We start from the raw sequence: 21,864 nt of genomic DNA, 5'->3' as shown, positions 1-21,864 counted from the left end.
GTGTGTAATGTGAGTTTCACTCACCGGCCTGCATGTTGCTTCCCTTGGACATGAAACTTTCAAATGTCCTTGAACACAGAATAAAGGTGCCTAAGCTTGAGAATAGGCCGCAGGATTTCCAGTTCCCGCAGTCCCCCACTGCCTGGGGTACAGTGTCATCGTCAGCAGCGCACCTGACACCCTGCTTATCACTCAGCCCACACGCTCTCCCGGTGGCCTCAGCGCTCCGTGTTCCCAGAGCCTGTCTGCCACCCTCCCCTGCCGGTCCCGTCTGCAGCTGCAGAGCACCCTCTCCCCGGGAAGCCTCCCCCCGTTCTGCTGGTTCCTTGAGCACGCCTGGTTGCCTCTCCTGACCTTTTGGTCTAACTTAGGCTTTCCCTTTGCCCGTTTCTCAAATAACCCACTTCTTTTTTCAAAACATTGTTCTAGGGTGTCTCTTTTTACCTGCATGTTCTCTCTGGGCTATTTCTACTGCTTTAGTCTCTATCTCCAGATCTTTACCCAGATCCCTGACCTGCGTCTCCAGTCCATTTTTCTTTTAGCTCCTAAATAGCATGCATTTAACTACCTGCTTTGCATAAATCGGATATATGTAGTTGAAATAACTTACACTTAATTATTACTTTTTACTTGTGAGACTTATAAGCACCACCCTCAGGGTCCATGTGCCACTTTGACCCCAAATCTGCTCCTCCTTTTTTCCCTGCCCCAGGGAATGGCGTAACCCTCTGACGGCAACTTCGAAGACCTCGTCACTGAGAACTCTCAGTTCCACACCTTGATCGCAGCCCGTCACCACTCCCATGTCACTGTCCAGGCTGTCACTGTCTCTTACCATAATGGCCACCTGTTCTGGGGGACGTGCTTCCCAGCCCTCCAATCGCTATGTCCAACATACTCTCTACATTGGTAGTTCTCAGTGTGTGGTCTCCAGACCTGCTGCATCTGCGCCATCTGGGAGCTTGTTCAAATCACAAACTCACTAGCACCGTGACATCAGAAGCGCTGGGGTGGGCTCAGCTCTCTGTGGTTCAACAAGCCCCCCTGACAGCTTTGGTGTTTGTAAAATGTGAGATCCTCACCAACCTCGGCTCCCTCACTTCATGTTTGTCCTACTGGGCTGTGGTCCTTTACTCACCCTGCCTCCTCTCCAGCCGCGGGACCTCCGACCTGCTGCTCCCCTTCCGCCTTTCCACCTGGCTGGGACCTGCTGCTCGCCTTCCTCCTTTCCACCTGGCTGGGACCTGCTGCTCCCCAACCTCGAACCTCCCCAGTGCCCAGAGCTGGACTGGGGCCTGTCCCGAGTGTCCCACAGGACCCTGTAGTGTGGCTATTTTTACTGCCCGCTCCTCGATTGTAATTGTGATTCCTTGTCTGCCACATTCTCCGGGAAATTTCTGAGCATTTGGACCATGTTTATTCTATTTACTAAAGATTTATTTCACGGAAGCTAAACCAGAATTACTCAGATATAGTACGTAAATCACCCAAAAAGGGATTTATTTTGTGGCGCGGGGACGAATGGGTCTGGTCTGAGCCCTGCATCCCTCTGGGTTCCTGCTGATCTGTCGCCACAGGTGCCAGCGACCCCAGGTGGGCAGCCTATTCCAGTTCTGCAAAGCAACACTGTGCCCTGCATCCAGGCCTCTGCCCCACCAGCCACGTCATCTGAGCGGTGGTTAGGGCACTACCCTGCATTCAACTTTCTCATACCTCTCTCCTCATCATTTCAAGACAGTCAACAGGCCTGCTGAGGAAAAAAGATGCAGAAGCCTGAATTAATTACAGAGAGACCTAATAATTCAGCCTGGCAGAAAACCCTTTAATTTACCCACTCTCCTCCAGTTCTTTGCCAAGGCTCCTCAGAACCTTTGTTCTTCTGTGGCCCCAACTAATTGCTTGAGTGTGCCTTACTTCTGGGCTCTTTCTGATAGGAGCCCTGTGTGCTAATATGGAAAACTTAAGTGATCTGCCTTTTCAAAGCACGATGCAGAATTTATTGGTGGTGCTGTAACTTTTGCAATATCAGAGAAGCCGCCGACGCCTCTAGGTAAAAGAGCATAAGGAACTTCTCTATACACTTCCTTCACCCCGAGACTCAGAACGTTGGCTCCTGCTGAGAAAAGGCTGGGAATGTAATGAAAGTTTCGTTTTTTCTAAACTTGTTGTGGAAGTGTTCTTTCTGAGTCAGCTGTGGACAGGGATATTCACTGACCTCAAGATTATGCTATCCAAAGAGGATTGTGTTATTTTCATACAAATGAAAAACCCCTCACAGAGCCACATTCATTAAAAAGAACAGTGGTGATTGCAGGGAGGTCCTAAAGACCTTAACAGCATCACTTCTTTTTTTAAAATTTTTACTTAATTATACTTAAGTTCTGGGAGGCATGTGCAGAACATGCAGGTTTGTTACATAGGGATACACGTGCCATGGCTGTTTGCTGCACTCATCAGCCCGTGATCTAGGTTTTAATCCCCCCATGCATTAGGTATTTGTCCTAGCCCCACACCCCCCTTCTATTCCTCCCCTAGCACCCCATCCTCTGACAGGCCCCAGTGTGTGATGTTCCCCTCCCTGTGCCCATGTGTTCTCACTGTTCAATGCCCACTTATGAGTGAGAACATGCAGGGTTTGGTTTTCTGTTCCTGTGTCAGTTTGCTGAGAACGACGGTTTCCAGCCTCATCCATGTCGCTGCAAAGGACATGAACTCATTCTTTTTTGTGGCTGCATAGTATTCCATGGTGTATATGTGCCACATTTTCTTTATCCAGTCTATCACTGATGCTGAAGAAGATGTAGAGAAATAGGAATGCTTTTACACTGTTGGTGGGAGTGTATATTAGTTCCACCATTGTGGAAGACCATGTGGTGATTCCTCAAGGACCTAGGCTTTGGTGTTTGTAAAATGTGAGAACCTCACCAATCTCAGCTCACTTGCTTTGTATTTGTCATAATGGGACTGCTGGCATATACCCAAAATATTATAAATCATTTTACTATAAAGACACATGCACACGTGTGTTTATTGCAGTACTGTTCACAATAGCAAAGACTTGAACCAAAAAAATCAGCTTCTTAACCTCTCTGAGCTGTGTCTGCCCTTGCCCTTCTTCCCTACCAGTTCTTTCCTGGAATTCCCAACCTCCCTTTCCTCTCTCTCCAGAGCAGATTCCTTCCTACCCGGTATGAAACCATACTTATGTAGACTTCTGTTTTATCAAATAAAGCTGCTTTTTATATGGATACATTTATTTTCCAGTGGACAGCTTTTACTTATTAAAAGTAAATGTATTCCTCAAAAAATTAAAAATAGAGTTACTGTATGGTCCGGCAATTCTACTTCTGGGTATCTATTCCAGATAATTAAAGGGGCTTAAAGAGATATTTGCACATCCATGTTCATAGCAGCACTATTCCCATTAGCAAGATATGAAAGCAACCCAAATGTCTGTTGATGGACAAATGGATAAACAAAATGTGGCATATATATACAATGGAATATTCAGCCTCAAAAAGGAGGAAAATTCTAACATATGATACAACATCAATAAATCTTCAGGACATTATTCTAAGTAAAATAAGCTAGACACAACGGGGCCCAGTGGCTCACACCTGTAATCCCAGCGCTTTGGGAGGCTGAGGTGGGTGGATCACTTGAGGTCAGGAGTTCAAGACCAAGCAGGCCAACATGGTGAAACCCTATCTTTACTAAAAATACAAAATTAGCCAAGCGTGAGGCACACACCTGTAATGCCAGCTATCTGGGAGAGGGGGGCAGGAGAATCATTTGAACCTGGGAGGCGGAGGTGGCAGTGAGCCAAGATGGCAGCACTTCACTCCAGCCCGGCTGGTGACAGAGTGAGATTCTGTCTCAAAAGAAAGGCTAGTCACCAAAAGAGAAGTGCTGCAGAATGCCTCTTGTGTAAAGCATCCAGATTAGTCAAATTAACAGAAACAGAGAAGTAGAGTGGAGGTCACCAGGGCTGGCAGGGGAGGGGGAGATGAGTTGTTTGTTTAATGAGTATCAAGTTTCAGTTTTGTTTGATGAAAAGGTTTTGGAAATTGGTCGCACAACAGTGTGAATGTGTTTAACGTGATTGAACTGCACGCATAAAAGTAAGATGGTAACTCTTATGTGTATTGTACAACTTTTTTTTTTTAAAGTAAATGCACAAGATTAAAAAAAAGTCGTGTGTAAGGACAATGTGAGGAACACAAAATACTTGAAATCCGGAACTGTGTTGTGATTTGTCATCAGCATTTGATATGTATGGTTTGACTGCGCATATTTAAAAAAAAAATCCTGTAGCCTGATGACTTTTTCTTTTTCCTGCTTTTTTAGTAGCTTGCCATATAATTCCAGGCTATTCATTGATTAAGGTTTCAGGAGCATTTTTATTGAATTAAATTGGAAACATAATTTCAGCCATTCCTGATGTATTAAAATTTGATCTATATCACATTGAATTTTTGTCAATTATTATTTTTAATAGTAATTAAGCAAATGTTTTAAAAAGCAAATTGAAAGCAAATGTTTCACAGCCCTTGCAGAAACTCCATAAAACCCTAAAGCTTTGGTGAGCCACAGTTTGAAAACCACTGCTGTAATTCACTACGTTAATCTACTTGGTTTTTACCTCTGTCAGTCAACTCTCCACACATCTGCCGGACTTGTCTTTGTAGAACAGAACTGGCCTTGACATGTCCTTGCTTAAACACCCTCAGCATGACTCCATCTCTGTAGCAAGGTGCTTATCCCTCGCTGTCTGTGAGGAGCACCGAAAATTCCAACCTCGAGTCTGTTCCCAGACCAAATAAACCAAATATTTTGGGCTGGGTTCTGAGTATATTTCAACAACTCCCGAATTGTAATGTGCAGCAAGAATGGAGAACAACTGACTTAGAAGAGAATGCACACACTCCTTAACACGACACGTGAGACCCTCAAGATGCGATCTTTTCCCAGTCATGCCTGACTTCAGCGTGGCCCCACATCCAGCTCAAACGAGGTCCCTGGTCACGTGTGCACCCTAACCCCTCCCTCCTTGCTTGGGTTGCTGCCTCTAGGTCCGGCCTTTTCTGTTCTATCCCCTGAACGTTCACCTTGACAACCACCTCCAACGTCACCGGTTCCAGGCTGCTTCCTTCTTTTCTTCGTACCTCCTTCCCTACTTCTTCTGACCAATGAATAAACTCTACTGTAATCATAGCTTTCTTTCTTAAAAAAAAAAATCTGTCTCTCCCTGTTTGGCTCATGATTGATGCAAATTCCTGGGAAAAGTTTCCTTACCAGAATGAGTACATAAATGAATGAATGAATGAGAATACATGAATAAATGGAATATCTATTAGATTGCTAAGAAATCTGGTCACTCTGTCTGTCTATAACAATTCATATTCTCTAGTGCTTTACAGACTTTTCTTATCTATAATTTGCATCACAGAATAGGTGCTGCTGTCTCTTGGCTGGATTCCAACCTGGCTCATCCCACCAAACACTTTTATATACAGGGCTACTCTCCAGTTTAGAGAGTTTAGAGGTTTAGATGGAGAGTTTACAGCAAAATGGTCAGGTACCTGAGCTCATGAAGCAATTTTTGAGGCTGGTTTTAAACTTAATTAGAAACCTAAAGTCTGCATTTCTTGTTTTTTGTCCTGCATTTTCCTGAATTCATTATCATCAAACTGTTCCCTAACAGTTTAAAAATCTGAGTTCTTATTAAGGCTCCATGTTTTACTTTTTCCGTCATTTCTTCCACCCCAATTTTTAACATTTGGGATATTTAAAAGCCAACACAAAAGAAGATGTGGCCAAGGAGATTATCAACAGGGCCACTTTTTACTAGCACAACCTGGTCAGAGCGAGAAAGATGAACATCATCTAAATATCTTGCTGGTAACCTTGTCAACACAATCCATGGCAGTTAGAAAAATGAATGGTGAGGAGCACGTCATTTGGGAATATTTACATGACGTTATCAGCGCTGTGGTGTTTGAGCACCTCCAGAGTTTCTGCTTTAGGAGCCTGAGAGCAGTGCGCGGTGAGTGCTGTGTTTGTTGTATCCCCGCGTCAGTGTGTGGAAATGGCAACGTGACTTCGTTCCCACTCAAGCTTGGCATGCCAATTTTATCCCAAGTGAAACCGTCTCTTTGATTATTCGATGGGCCTAGCTGTGCATACTCAGTTGTGCACCTTTTATGAGGAATGAGGCTAGGGAGAGACCAGTGGCTTTCAGACGTCTGCACACTTACAAGTGGGCTTTACTTCCCCAGTGGCTGCGTCCTGTGGTCCCTTTCTTCCTCACAGTGATGATATCCGAGATAAACTTTAGACACTAATGGAATGGGTGCTGAGCTGTATGCTGTGTGTCTTTGTACCTACGAACATCACAGGCAACATTGCATTCCAGAGTGTCCCACAATCACAACTCGTTAGCAAGGCAATGATTTTAACTAGCTGCGGAGCTCCTTTATGATGTGATAAAAACCCGTTATCGAAAAGAGGCATAAGAATGTCATTGTGTGAGTTAAGCTTCTCCCCACGATGCCTGTTGAAGCCAGGTAGCTTGAGGCTGTGCGTTACTAACCCCGTCCTTTGATGAGTCTCCTCGGCGTGTGTGGCATCTGCATGGGAGGACAGCAGGCACACCCGTGAAAGCTGAACCTCAGGTGGAAACTCCACCCACCCTCTTCTCTCCATATGCCACAAAGAAACCTTAAATTTGAAGCAAACGATGGATTGGATATATTAACGAAAAGAGGTTCTCTAATAAATTATATCTTTTGGTTTGGGGAGAGATTTACGGGTCCTGTTTGAGAGACAGATTTAGTGTCTGGTACAAAATTGAATCTCTTGCGTTTTAGAAACATGGAAGTTCCTGTTGTAAAGATATTCATTCCTGGACTTCACTAATTGTAACGGGGTTTGGCAATCCCTGGGGTGGTGGTGGTGGGGATGCAGGGCTAGAAGATGGGAGAGGACCGTGGATAAACATATTGACTCTTTTAAGGCAGAAAGGAAAAGCAAATTAACCAGTCGTGATGAGGGGAGGTGGCAGCGTAGGTAGAGAAAGCTTGGACTTTGGATTTATATGTTCGTTGGGTTCATATCTCAACTCTTCCAATTATTAGTAGCTTTGTGGCCATAGGAAAGAATGTTTTAGTCTTTCTGAGTTTAAAAATAGAAAAATAATGCCTTTCTGGTCGGATTGTTGTGCAGCTTAGATAACATGAGCAAAGATCAAGTATGTATAAAAGTATAAAATCAATGGCATGTTCTTACTGAGGAGAGGTTATTAAAGTTGAAAATGGATCATCTACAACTGGATGCATGGGGTGTGTGGGCAGGACTGGGAAACTTAGTCAACAAAAGTGGAGCATCCAAGGGATTAAGACTGAAGAGCAAGATCAAAGGTGTTGGCATCTGTGGGAGCAGAACTAAGCTTAAAGGTGGCAAGAGCTGAGTGGCTGAGCTGGTTGAGTGGAAGGTGCCTCTCAAGGGCATCCAGACGCATTATTGGGGTCATCATTCTCCTCCCCTTCCGTGCTTCTTTGGAAAGCTCAAGATTACCTACCTGAGGGTTTCTACTGATTAAACCCAGATCCACACACAGAGCATCTGACCTACTGAACGGTGCCCAATAAAGACCATTTATTTTCTTAGCCTTCAGTTTAAAATGTAAAGTAACACCCATGCCACTTGTCATCCTGTGCCACGCACTGGCATGGCAGCTGTATGAGTCAATTCTCATGCTGCTAATAAAGACTTACCCAAGACTGGGTCATCTATATAGGAACGGGGTCTAACTGACTCACAGTTCTGCATGGCTGGGAGGCCTCAGGAAACTTACAATTATGGTGGATGGGGAAGCAAACACATCTTTCTTCACATGGCAGCAGGAAGGAGAATGAATGCCCAGTGAAGGGGGAAGCCCTTGTAAAAACACCGGATGTCGTGAGCACTAACTCACTGTCACGAGAACAACATGGGGAAACCAACCCCCACGATTCAACTATCTCCACCTGGTCCTCTCACGACACATGGGGATTATGAGAACTATAATTCAGATGAGATTTGGGTGGGGACAGTCAACCCATATCAGCAGCTAAGGATGAGCAGGACCTGGGGCTCCTCAGAAAGCTGACAAGCAGAAGAGGAGCAGGCACTTGGACTGCCAGGACTCAGACCACGAGGGCCCATTCATCAGCTCAAGTAAAAGCCTTCATTTCTCAAAACTTAAATCAGGGATCACAACACTGAACTGCCTAGTATTTGGACGTCATGAGGTTCAAAGTCAAACAGAGATAATGGACGATAAACACCCTGGAAACAGTTAACCATCATGTGAGGCTCTGACAACTTTTTAACATGCTCAAATACCTCTGTTAACAGTGATGTCCATCCAACAGTTGGCAGCCTCAGCATATTGATGTATTGATTTTTGTTTCTTTTAGCAAATACTGTATATGACCACTAAGACATGAAATAATAAGACATTAGTAATTCAATATTCAAGCAGATAATTGTATGCCCATGTCTGTATTACCATGATAAATGACTTCATAGTAGTGTGTCCTTGGAAATAAGAATTGCAAACAGATTTTTCATAAGAGAAGATGGCAGAGAATGAAATCCCTCTAATGATATGAATATGATACTTTATACTGTTGTGCAAGTTGGGATCTCAGTGTTATTTATTCATTTCACATTTTTAGTGCTTTCTATGTGTTAACATTCCTCTTTTTTATGTACACTCACTTATAAATAATGCTTATATGTTGAGAACTTCTGAGTTAATTCATCTAGATGCAGCCTCCCCTTGAATTCCAGGCTAAAACATCCCATTGTCTACAAGGCACCCTCACTTGAGTGTCTAATAAGCACCTCAGTTCAACATTTTAATTTGCTCCTATCCGCTGCAGACATGCCCTTTCTATTCTATCTCAGTAAATGACTACTTCAATTTTCCAATTCTTTTGACCCCAAACGTGGGGGTCATCTCAGATTTCTTCATTCTGTCACACTCTACATCGATTCACCAGCAAATACTACTGCTTCTAGTTTAAGCACATGTCTCTGCGATCAGGCAGCTTCCCACCATCTTCGCTGCCTCCACACTAATTTCTTGCTCAGGTTGGTGTAATTCCCTTGTAATTGGTCTCTCTGCTTTTGCTCTTCTCACATTTCCACTCTCACAGACATCTTTACCATGAAAGCCAGAGTGAGCCTTTGAAATAAAAACAGATCATACCAATTTGCTAGAATCTTTCCAGTGACATTCCGTATTACTCAAAGCATAAGGTCCTACATGACCTGCCCCATTCTGGGGGCACCTAATCTCCTAATATTCTTCCCTTCACTCACTTTATTCTTGCCTCAGTGGTCTTCCCGGTATTGCTCGAACATGTCAGGCACACTTGGGTAGATAAGGAGGGAGGGAGGGAAGAGGGCATACCAGAAGAACAGAATAGCATCCTCAGAGTTATGGCTCAGTTTCCGTGCCCCTGGGCTCATGCAGTCATGATTAGAAATAAAGGCTTAGTCAGGTAATGAATGGTCTGGTATGCCATGTCCAAGAGGTTGGACTTTATCCAGTAGGTATGGGGAAGCCAATGAAGAGTTTCCAGCAGAAGATGGACGTGATCAGACTTGCATTTTAGGGATTTAGGACAGAGATGTATTGAAAGGAGAAGATGGTCCGTTGGAAGGACATTGCAGTAACACAGGACAGAGACACAAAAGCCCAGTCAAAGGCCAGGGAGTTGATGGATAAGTCATTCCAGGAAGTAGAATATGCCATATTGTGGACATTAAATAACCATTGGTCAACAAAATAAGCGTTGGTCAAAATCAATAGAATAACACTTTGTCACCAGTTAGTTTTCAGAGTAGATTGTAGTGGGAGAGTTCATCTCAAGGGCTCCAAAACCCACTTTGAAATCATTTTGCAAAATTTAACTTATCCAGTGAAAAAGTGGACTCATAGAAGTCAAATCATGTCTTTCGATGCAGTATTCTCTGGCTAGACTCTGTGGCGTGTTTAATGGTGGATTTCAAGATGCATTTCATGTGATTAGTTCCTGTAGAAGGAACCGAGTCAGGTGATATATGACTTCTCCTGATTTGCTTATTTTATTAGACACATATTTCATTTCTGGTACTTGTTCCCAGATGTATCATTTTCCATTTTACACGTTATAAATATGCACGTAAATATTTTAAAAGTTTCTGTTTCTCCAGGTTGAATATGTGCCGTATAACGGATAACAGCTGTGAAATTACCTGGGCAATACGCCGCTCTGGCCTCCAAGCTTAAGTCAACGGAAGGCTCGGGAACGGCATGTTAGTTGGCATTGAGATCATCTTCACCCCCATTCCCCAACACCAGAGCCCCTTCCCTCTGCCCCTACTTTATTTAAAAAATAAAGAAATTGAGGGGTAAGGGGACATGTCAAACTTATGCCTTTAGTGGCCAAAACATTTGGAATATTAAATGGTGTTTTCTGAGACCATATTAAAGCAAAAGAGTCACACAAAAAAAGAAAATGACCTCAGTGTGCGTGAGGAGCTCCAGAGAGTATGCTAACACATCAGGCCCTTCACAGAGATTCTGATTCCGTAGAAACCTTCACTTTGAAAAACACCTCCCTGCAGTGATGCTGATGTAGATGGTCTACGTGCCGTACTTTAAGAATGACTTCTGTGAAACAGAAAAGCAGGCACAAACCAGGAGTTTACCAAAACTCATAGACCTGCCAGAACTTTACAGAGATTGTAGTATAACCCAGATTTCAGGTTGACAGACACTACTTCTCTATGAATATCTCCTTATGGAAAACACACACGGCACACGGCAGCCATCAGAGAGCCCTTGGTGGCTGATGCCAACACAGCATGGTACTTAGAAACACAGTTATCCCTTCCCAGCCATTTGTGTATCAAGCCCGGCTGATTTTGATGAATTTCGCATATGCATCACTCCTTAAGAGAGAGTGAGATAAACATAAATGTTAAATGATGTCTTTGTCCTCAGGGCACCCCTGCCTTAGGAAAACAGATGTGCTTCTCTCTTGTGGGAGGCAGCAGCTCACCTGAATTACCTTCGTGTTCCACCTGCACACTTACTTTCTAGTCGTCTAAAATAACAGTCAAACTAGGTCTTTCAGGAATGCTTTGCTTGAGGGCTAAGGGTGAGAGGTCACCCATTATGTAGCCTGAACATGATTTACAACTGCTGGTGTGATTAAGATATTTCAGACCATCGTAAATATTGCCAGAATAGCCAAGAAAAAGTCCTGTGGAAAACAATATATGCCACAGATATGAAGGGAGTGTACTCTTTTGGCCTTGCATGGGAACATGCAAACTCAAACTGGGTTATTAAAGGACACGTGCACATGAATGTTCATTGCAGCACTGTTTACAATGGCAAAGACCTGGAACCAACCCAGATGCCCATCGACAATAGACTGGATTGGGAAAATGTGGCACATATATGCCATGGAATATTATGCAGCCATCAAAAACGATGAGTTTGGGTCCTTTGTAGGGACATGGATGAACCTGGAAACCATCATTCTCAGCAAACTGACAGAAGAGCAGAAGATCAAACACCACATGTTCTCACTCATAGGCGGATGTTGAACAATGAGAACACATGGACACAGGGAGGGGAGCACTGCACACTGGGGTCAGTTGGGGGGAAATAGGGGAGGGATGGTGGGGGGTGGGAAGCTGGGGAGGGATAGCAGGGGGAGAAATGCCAGATGTAGGTGATGGGGAGGAAGGCAGCAGATCACACTGCCACGTGTGTTCCTATGCAACAATTTTGCATGTTCTTCACATGTACCTCAAAACCTAAAATGCAATAAAATAAATGGGAAAAAAAATAAAATAAAAAAATAAAATTGAAAAAAAAAATTCACATAGGGCTAACCTGACTCTAGGAATCATCTTATTCAGTAATTTCACCAAAAAAAATTGAGTAGCAGAATCCTTTTTTCAAACGAAGTTTTATGTAGAACCCCTGAAAACAATACAAAGACGGAGCTGCCCTCAGTGACGCCAGGAGAGCAGGAAGAGCTGAGCCTGATCTTTTCCACCTGCTGACTGACCGACCTGATATCCTGGATCAGAGTCTCAGGGCTTCGCAGGAAAGCACGGCCGGAGTTCTGTGTCTTCATTTTGGACAATGGCAGCCATGACCAAAGATGTTAAGGGATTTGCCTCCAGCAAGATGGGCTGGAGTCTTCAAGTTAAACTGAGGGGTCCAGGGGCCAGCCCTTATTCTCTGAAGGCCAAGCTGCCTCTCACTCCTGGGTACAGATGCCAGATCATGAAAACACACCACTGGTAACGGAGGTCCCACTGGCATGCACAGCCTCTTTATGGTCATGAGACAGTGGCTGAGAGCCTCTTTCTTCACTCTGGGTTTCTTTACGGAAGATTGGTCTAAAGCAATGAGAGATCAGGTGCTGCCTCCAACTGAGAAGGCTTGAGACTGAGCATGAGAAAAGTTGTTAAGAAAATGGAAACCCTGAGTTCCTCAATTACGCATGCTTTGGATCTTACTGGGTAGAGCACTTGGTTCTGCAAAAAGATGGAATGAGCCCTGAAGAAGGGAAAAGTGATGAAAACCTTGTGAAAGACGAGAAATGTGAAACTCTCATACACGAGGCTCACACACGAGGAGCCAAAAGTCAGCTCTTTCTTTTGGCAGACTCATGTGTATGCTGATTCCTCAAATGGATATTTATTCATCTTAACCATTGAGTATTGATTATATCCAGGGATGTTTGGGATTTTCCTCTTGAAAACCTTGGATCTATTGGCTAACTGTGAGAGGTTGAGAGTTACTTTAAATAAAGACCTATCAAAATGTGACTGACGAAATATCAGTTTCTCGTCCATTCCAGATTATACCGTTTTGTTTTACAAGTTTCCTGGGCCGTTGTTAATCTGTGCTTTGTTTTCAGTGGCTGATGGATTATGCCACATAATAAAAAACAAATGAAGTTGGTAGACTTGTTTTCTCTGTCATTCAAATAAGAGGAAATGTTTGCGGGTTAAAGAGTTTACCAGTCCTGTTCCAACACTGCAAGTGCGGCAGGGCCCTCACTCGACCTTCAGAGTGATTAAAGTCTTACACAAAAGCAGCGTGGTCAGGGCCTGGGCCCCAGCATGATACACTCAGTCAGGATCAGTCATGACGCCTCTTAGTTTGCGTAGCGTTTTCACCAGCTGCAAGCTGTATTGCTCAAGGCAAGTTACCCAACTATTTGTGCATTAATTTCCACCCTAGACATGAGACACTAGTATTACCTACTTCATAGTGTTGATGAGGATGAAACAAGATAATGCACACAGCTCTTGGAGGAGTGCCTGGAATATCCAAAGTGCTCAACAAATGTCAGCTGTGATCATTTCCAAGTGGCAGGGCAATGAGTGATTTTTTTCCTCAATTTTTTTTAAAGTTAATGCATTTATGCTTTATGTTACATTGTGGCAGAAACTAAATTCATAAATACAAAACAAAGAGTAAAACATTTTGAAATTTGAAAATGTTGGAAAGCTCTTTATTTTCCTAAATCCAGTGTCAACTAAGGTGAGGTTCAATTTTTAAGTGGAATAATGTGAATATAAAGGGGAGAAAAACGGATAAAAAATGTATAGATAAAATTGTTCTACCCACTCTTTTTGCAAATACCCATTCTCCCTTCTTTCTTCTCAATGAATATGTGTCACTATGACCTGTCAGCACAAAACAAGAGAGAGAAGGAAGAAGGGTAAGAGGAAGAAGATGAATAAAAATGGCTAGATGCAATTTCTCTGGTTAGACCGTCCCAAATCTCGACGGAATAACCTTTCAGTCTCACACCAAACCTTACCTCTCACTGTCATACTTTTGGGCCAGTCATTTTAAGTGTATTGTTATAGATTCAGATCTGACTTGATCTTACCTTACACGTTAGGCCATTAAAAAAATTCCCAGCTCAGGATGAACAATTTAAAATGTTATGACTTTCTTTAGGGGATTGCAAAATAGAGTTCTGAGATCTCACTTTTGCACGGACTTGCCACTTCAGTGGATTAACCTGCAAGTATTTATTGAATGGTTAATTACTCTGGGTCCAGATTTCAAAACTTTGGCCAGGGCAGGTCACAGTCTCTTTTCAAATGTGTGGGAACCCTGGATGGGATCACGCTGAAATAAATCTGTTGTCAAGGAGTTTGAGCAAGGCCCTGGCTCTACAAAAATATTACACAATGTGTCAGGTGTGGTGGCACACACTTGTAGTCCTAGCTACCAGGGAGGCTGAGCCTGGAGGATTGCTTCAGTCCAGGAGTTCAGGCTGCAGTGAGCTGTGATTGCACCACTGCTTGGGTGAAACAGCAAGACCTTGTCTCAAAAACAAGCAACAACAAAAAACCCCACAAACCCCACAAAAACAAAACCACAGTCTGAGTCCCTGTGATCGGCTGGATCTTTCTGAGACACCGTGATTGGGAATTAGGGAGTGGGGTGTGGAGACTGAGCCCGTTGAATTCGCACAGGCTGCGGGGCTTGAACGTGAGCTCAGGCAGCAGAATTCGGTGATTTTACAATGCACCTAGTGCTTCTGTCAGAAATTTGGTCTCTGGAAACCTGCTGTTTTCCTACTTGGAGGACTTGGAAGGGGGAAGTTGAGCTGTTAGAATGTTGGGGTAAAAACCCATTACATTGATTTCATAATGATTATATGTTTTAAGTAATTTTCTGTTTACATAAACTTGCCTTTCTTTTTAGTAAAGAGTCTCTTTTAAGGCCATAGAAGATGGTTTAAAAAAGCAACTCCACTAATTATTTAGATTTGATTTAAGCCTGAGGGGAATCACTTCGTTCACATAGGCTCTGTTAAACCGCTTAATAGCTGTGTGACCTGAACAATCATTAGCTGTTGAATGCTTTCTTTGCACCAGGTCCTTGCTCCATGTTTGACATTCATTATCTCATAAATTACTCACAATGGGCCTTTGAATGGCCCCTCTTATTTTCTCCATGAGGAGCCAGGCTTAGAGTTCTGCAGCAACTGCCCAAGGTTTTAGAAGTGGTGTAATGATGCTGGGTAGCTGGGCTCAGTGTCTTCAAGTATGAAACCGAAGTCATGATAGCTACCTCCCGGGTGCTGTCGGGAATACACGTACATGTATACATGTTTATGCACAGTATGTGATATCTACACATGCATTGCACACATATGATATTTATAAATATATTTAGGTAAATATTAAAAATTACATACATATACGTGTGTGTCTGGTACATAAGAAACATTTGATAAATAGCTTTATATCAACAGAGATCACCTTTCTACAATGAGAAACTTGCTTCTGTAGAGGAATCTATAGACATGACACAGGTGAGAAGTCAGTGAAGAAGCTTGCATTAGAGCCTCTCCTGAGACAGAGTTTTAATTGCTTTCTACTATCTCCCTGCTCAAAGTTCCCTGAAATTTGTAAATCTCCCATTATTTAAATAAATTATATACTGATAGGACTCTTTTGCTTTCACCTCGGATAATGGTGACAGAGCTTTTATCTTCTCATTGGAATGAGGCCTTTTTCCCACATGGGGCCTCTCCCTGGTAGGCTATGAGCTTCTTAAGGGCAGGGTCCATCCGGTCGTGAAGTCCCTGGCCAGCCGCGGTGCCTGATGTTATACAGGTGCTGTGTTACTTGCTATCTCCTAGTACGTCAGCAGAGCCCCCGATAAAAAGATCGCTGGAAAAGATCATCAATCCCCTGAGTTCTGTTCACTGGGGGAGGAAGATCCTTGGACTCTAGAAGTCCCTCTGCCACCCTGTTTCCCAACACTTCCCAGGCTTTAGGTCGGCCTGGGGTAATCCATTTCTGCTGCAAAAGTCATGAGGGATTACCTAGTAAAAATGGATAAATGATGATATCTTAAAAAGATGTTCCCTAGTAGATAGGAAAATACAGTATAAAAACTGAAGAAGTTCAGAGCCATTTAATATCAGAAGAGGGATAGATACATAGATTCGCAGAGCAGAACGGAGTTCAAATCATGCCCTCTTCCCCAGTCCCTTTGTTTACATCATAGATGTGGCATTTTGAATTAGTAAAGGAAGAAGAGACTATTTTATTACATATATTTAGAGAAAAATAAAAGTATATTCCTCCTTGATATCCAAAAGGCAGACTTAATCCACCTTTTAGTCCAGGTGCATTAAAAAATCTAAAAATAAAAAACAACATTGTACTAGAAAAGGTATAGGAGAATAGTTTTATAATCTTGACATCAAGAAACCACAAAAGATAAAAACGGCATTTTTGGCTGGGCAAGGTGGCTCACGCCTGTGTTCCCAGCACTGTGGGAGGCTGAGGTGGGCGGATCGTGAGGCCAGCCTGACCAACATGGTGAAGCCCCTTCCCTACTGAAAATACAAAAATTAGCCAGGCGTGGGGGCACATACGTGTAATCCCAGCTACTCAGGAGGCTGAAGCAGGAGAATTGCTTGAACTTGGGAGGCGGAGGTTGCAGTGAGCTAAGATCATACCACTGCACTCCAGCCTGGGCATCAGAGCAAGACTCCATCTCAAAAAAAAAAAAAAAGAGAAAAGATTGGCAAAAAAATTTAAATTATGACACTATATATATGTGAATACAGAGAAAAATATTCAATGACATTTTAGCAGTGGTTACCTCTCCTGAGGGTAATGCCAAGATGTCATCCTGTGTTACCTGGACTCAGAAAAACATTAAAGAGAAGAATGTTTAGAGAAAACATTGATGTATGTGTCATATCTATCTGTCTGTCCATCTGTCTGCCATCTATTATTTATCTGACCATATCAGAAAAATGTAGGGTAGTATCTTTACGCTGTGTACAATGTTAGCTTATATTAACCCTATTTCTTTTATTAATGGAGATGGTTTTTTTCATCTTTGGTGACTTGCTTCTTGAAAAGTGCCCTCTAAGCTGGGCGCGGTGGCTCATCCCTATAATCCCAGCATTTTGGGTGGCCAAGGCCGGTGCATCACCTGAGTTCCAGAGTTCGAGACCAGCTTGGCCACCATGTAAAACCCCGTCTCTACTAAAAATGCAAAAACTAGCCAGGCATGATGGCAGAGGCCTGTAATCCCAGCTGCCCGGGAGACTGAGCAGGAGAACTGCTGAATCTGGGGGGCGGAGGCTGCAGTGAGCCGAGACCACACCCCTGCACTGCACTCCCGCCTGGGAACACAGTGACTCTGTCTCAGAAAAAGTGCCCTGTCCCACCTTCTTCTCTTCTTCTGAGAAAAATGATGAGAGACTGTCTTCAAAAAGTAAATTTTAAAGACATAAGATTTATTTTATGCTAAAATACAATGCTGACTAAAAGAGCTCATCTTCAGACTTTCTGATGTGTTTGATCTGTTACCACAATTACTTTTTCTTTTCTGTCCAATGGCAGATGACAAAACTCCTTTTTAATTTGGCTCTCTGCTGGTGTTTGCAGCTGGAAATTATTTCTACCGCCTGTTTAGGGCAAGGGAAAGCCAGAGATGGAAGGAATCTTAGAATTCATCCAGTCAAATCCTGCCGCCTACACTTGAACTCCCTCCACAAAATCCCCTCTAAGGGCCCATCCCAGATGCCCCAGCCCATGCAAACGAGGCAAAGAGCAGAGGAACAGCAGCAAGGCAGCAGGGGCTGCTTCCGCACCTCGGAATCAGACTGTTTTCTATGCCATCCACCACACAGAAAGAGACTCGGTTAAAGGCTGTTTTGTCAAAGGTTCTTTCTGTTCTACCACACGTACTGATTAATAAACTTACATGGCAGTGTGCGAACATTAATGGGAATGAATCATTCCTAAATTATCAGCTCACGTTATCATATAAATGATCACTTTTATTTTCTCTCCCAGTAGTGCTATAATCTCTAATAAAGCAGTTTATACATGTTTTAAGTGAGACTACAGTGTCCTAGAAAACTAGCGTTATATTGCTTTATTAATAAAAACGCAAAATTATTCAGGCAGCTTTGATCAGATGCCCAAGTCTCTGGATCAAGCCCAGTCAGCCCACCTTACATCTGGAAGAAAAGCACGTCAGACTGAGCCCTGAACACAGTGTTATAGAAAGTATCCCAGGCTTGGTGTATTCAGATGCCCAGATAAGATTGCTGATGATGGGATCTGTTTTCAGCCCCTGTTTCTCTCCCCTTCCAACACTAAAAATTTCTTGTATCAGAATTTGGGCTTCTAGTAGCAAAAGTAAGTGGAAAACAATGACCCTACCTTTGATGCATGCTGGTCATGATACGGACGATGAAAAGGAAGTCCTATAGGCTAGCGAAAGGGATGCTTAGTACCATAATTTGGACTTAAATGAGGCCAATTGGCTCTGTAGGAACACAAAAGAAATGACCCTGAGGGAGGAAGACAGACCTTTCTAAATTTCGTCTTGCATCATGTGGGACAAAAGAGCCACTGACAAGTGTATTATGATGATACTGTTTTCAACAGGTTCTGTCAAAGTCTGAAAACCACAGGCTTTGCTAGAGTTGCTCTTCGCTGGGAGAGAATCTGCTTTCTGTTTGCAGAATTCCATGTGAAGGAAAGAGGATCCTGTCCAGAGAGTTTTAATTTGACACAAAACTTTAATCAGATGACTTTTCTGTAGATCCTTCCCTTAGTCTGTCAAGAAGAGCTCTGCTGCTAAAGCCAAAAATATTGGCAGGTAAATTCCTTCCTAGAAGAAAGAACATTGTGGACAGGTGCACACAAACACAATACGTAAACGATGTCTCAGAGGGCTTCTGTTTGTCTGTTGAGGGTGATGGAGGGAGGTTATTGCAGTCTTTTGGCATGAAAATAGCAGGTGGGGAAGTCAACTCACCTGTCTATCAAGAGAGTGAATTTAAACGGGTGCCGCTTACTTTATATTGATATAGTAGAGATTTGACTGTTCAGTCCAAAATCAAAAAATAGGGATGATTTTTCTTACAAACTCTTTCTTTTGGAGAGGGAGGGAGGGAGGGAACAGCTGAGGAGACTGGGCAGGATCTCTCCTGTAAGTCAGAACAACGACTGCGTGTGGCCAAGTACCCAGCGCCGTCTCCCACTAAGCCTCACTGATTTATCTCAGCCTGTGCATGTAAGAACCCTCTAACACGCCAGCCTTGGGCCAGATTCCCATTCTTGTTCAGGGTTTTTAAGGTGAGCAGCGAGCTGCTTTGGAGCCACGAAACCTGTGTGTTGGCCGGAATCTAAAAGCCATGCCCAGATGCCACGAGCCTTCCCTCTCGTCACCTCTTTGAAGCGGGCTGTTAGTGCTGCCCCTTGCTAGTGCCTTTTGTCTTCTGTACATGTCCTTTGCCAGTACCCTTGGAGAAGTCAGACATTACAAAACATGGCAAAAACAGCACCATTTCCGGTTAAATAAACTATGGCAACCCAGGTTTTCTTAACCAGGGAAGAGTTCAGTGAGGAGATTCACAGACCTCAGGCTAACCTTCCACCTGCTACTGCATCACTTTCAGGCCACGAGAACAGATTGCCACAAGGCCACGGAGTGCAGTGAACAGCCTGCTGCCGGAGCTCAAAGAAAGGAGCCGTTAGCCCTGGCCGCTCCTTCTCTTCTGACCTTCATGTTTCTGAGTACATTTATGTGCATTATCTCCTCTGTTCTTCAGAACATCTCTGTGAAGAGAGTAAGGTAGATCTTACTCCCACTTTCAGAAATAAACATTTCTGAGGCTCAGAAAAGTTGAGTAACTTGCCAGGATTACACAGCTAGGAGATTTTAGCTGGAAAAAGAAGTTTCTACTCTTCTCCTAAATTCTGTCTTCTTGAGGGCATCATGGTAAAAGATCCAATCAGTGAGAAACAGTTACTTTTGTAAATCACTCACATTTGAGATAAATCGCTCAAAGTTCCTATTTACAGTTACAGACTGTCACCTCCAAGTACTGAATTAAAAGTTCTTGATAAATTCCCAGGCAAAAAGAGACTGAAACTTGCCATTATTAGGTTCCCTTTTTATATTTGTATAACTTAATTTTGATTTAAATGGGAAAATAAGATTTAGCCAATGATTAGCATAATGTAATGTAATTGCTTATGTTACTTTGTGGAATGTAAATAACAAATGGATTATACTTTAAACAGCCGATTATTCTATAAGCATATTAGCAATTTTTATAGTAACTTTTTATTTCTAAAACATACATTTTGATATGTATTAACAACTGTAAGGTAGCCATTTCATCCGTCAAGTAAATAACGTATACTTGAAGACTCTTCGCTTGAGTCCAAGACACAGATTATATTGAAGTCAAAGCACATTCTTTTTCCTTCCTCCCATAACCACATGAACATATAGAAAGTTATTTCCATTTTAAAGAGAACTAATATCACTGGATTCTTATTTTATGCCGTAAGTTTTGCATGTACCATGTCTTTGCTTCTTCAGTTTTGCCATTGAGGAGCTGGGTCTCAGAAAAGTTAAATAATTTGCTCATGGTCATGTAGTCATTTAGTGGTAAAAATAATATTCAATCCCAGGTCTTTTTTTCTGTATTGCGCTATTTCACAAGTGGTGTTATTATTTTTTTCTTATAAATGGGCAAATAAACAAAATCATATGCAAAGTCTTCCTATTTATAGAAGGCCTAAGAAAGACATGGACAATGGAAATAGAAAATAATCCTTCTTCGGGGAAAGTTAAACGTAAATTAACTTTTAGAGAAAATTAGTGATGGATGTGGGAATAGGTCAATCAAAAAAGTGACCTATTGAATGATTTGCACCTGTGTTTGTAAAACCAGACAACCCATGTATCTTGTAATTACGTGACATGTCTTAAGGAAATAAAATATTTGTTATGCTCCTTATCTGAGTTTATATACGTTTAGAACGCTGCAGGAAAGGTGGCAGGGCTGAAAATATAGCCTGTAAAACTGGGGCAAACTTCTGACTTAAAATCATACTTTTGTGAGATCCAGCTGTGGAATTGCCGTGCACTTAGGCTAAATAAATGGCGAAGTGAAGAGGTTTTGATTTTAAACAGTGTTCACGGCATCACCGACAAGGATGACCTAAATATGTACACACAAGGATTCTTCCCTCGGATTCAAGCTTGGTCACATTCTCTCCACTGCACGTCATGAGTATGTATTGCAAGCACTTTTTATGACTCCAGTTTCTAAAAAGTGAGACTGGTGGATGCCCACCTGCCTGCGCCCACTGTTCTCCCCTCTGCTGTAGTTTATACTGGTAATAATCATCCTGGGTATGCATGGAAAGTCTTTTGGTTCACAAATGCCTTTATATCTTTTATTTCATATTACTTGTATCCTGTCAGTAATCCTGTGGAGTAGGAATCATGGCAAAATTGCCATCCGTTCCGACTCTCACTAGATGGTATCTTTATTTTCTTGGATTTGCGCTCCTATATGTTTGGAAGTTGATTAGTCAGAGCTCACAATTGCTAGTGTACATATTTTAACCCAGCGTCTCTGTTCTTTTATCTAAAAAAAACCATTTCAACTGCCCTTCTTGATGTCCAATTTAGAGAGCCACACCTTTGGCTCTATTCTTGGAAAAAGTCATCTAACATTAGAACATAATTTTATAATTTACAGAGTGCTTCTCACGGCAACCTCCGTCTGCCACGTTTCCTTATTTCCTCCAGGTGGAAATCTCTCTCACACTTATTGATCATTTTGATCCCTCCTTTCACAGGCATCACGGGTTTATTTGAGTAAATGCCTTACATTTTTCTGTTGAACACTAAGCATCTAGAAAGCAGTTTGTCCTTCTGTCCTTAGGGTCATGTCTCATACAACACTGTTGCTAAAGCCTTTTTGGTGG

General features: G+C 42.7%; 1 protein-coding gene across 2 annotated transcripts in view; it reads right to left on the bottom strand.

Moving 5' to 3' along the window:
- KCNMB2 (potassium calcium-activated channel subfamily M regulatory beta subunit 2) overlaps window positions 1–21,864 on the bottom strand; it is a 269,648-nt gene that overhangs the window by 211,421 nt on the left and 36,363 nt on the right. The window contains exon 1 of one of the 2 annotated variants that reach the window (XM_037730563.1): window positions 18,289–18,342. The exons of the other annotated variant lie outside the window; for it this stretch is intronic. Coding sequence (XP_037586491.1) covers window positions 18,289–18,308 — 20 coding nt within the window. The 5' untranslated portion in view covers window positions 18,309–18,342. Of the gene's footprint in view, window positions 1–18,288; window positions 18,343–21,864 lie in introns of those variants that run through there. 2 annotated transcript variants of the gene reach the window in all.

Source organism: Cebus imitator, unplaced genomic scaffold (genome assembly GCF_001604975.1).
Source record: "Cebus imitator isolate Cc_AM_T3 unplaced genomic scaffold, Cebus_imitator-1.0 Scaffold353, whole genome shotgun sequence".
NCBI classification, from domain to species: Eukaryota; Metazoa; Chordata; class Mammalia; order Primates; family Cebidae; genus Cebus; species Cebus imitator.
The sequence above is the reverse complement of the archived record's forward strand: the minus strand, read 5'-3'. Positions and strand labels throughout refer to the sequence as shown.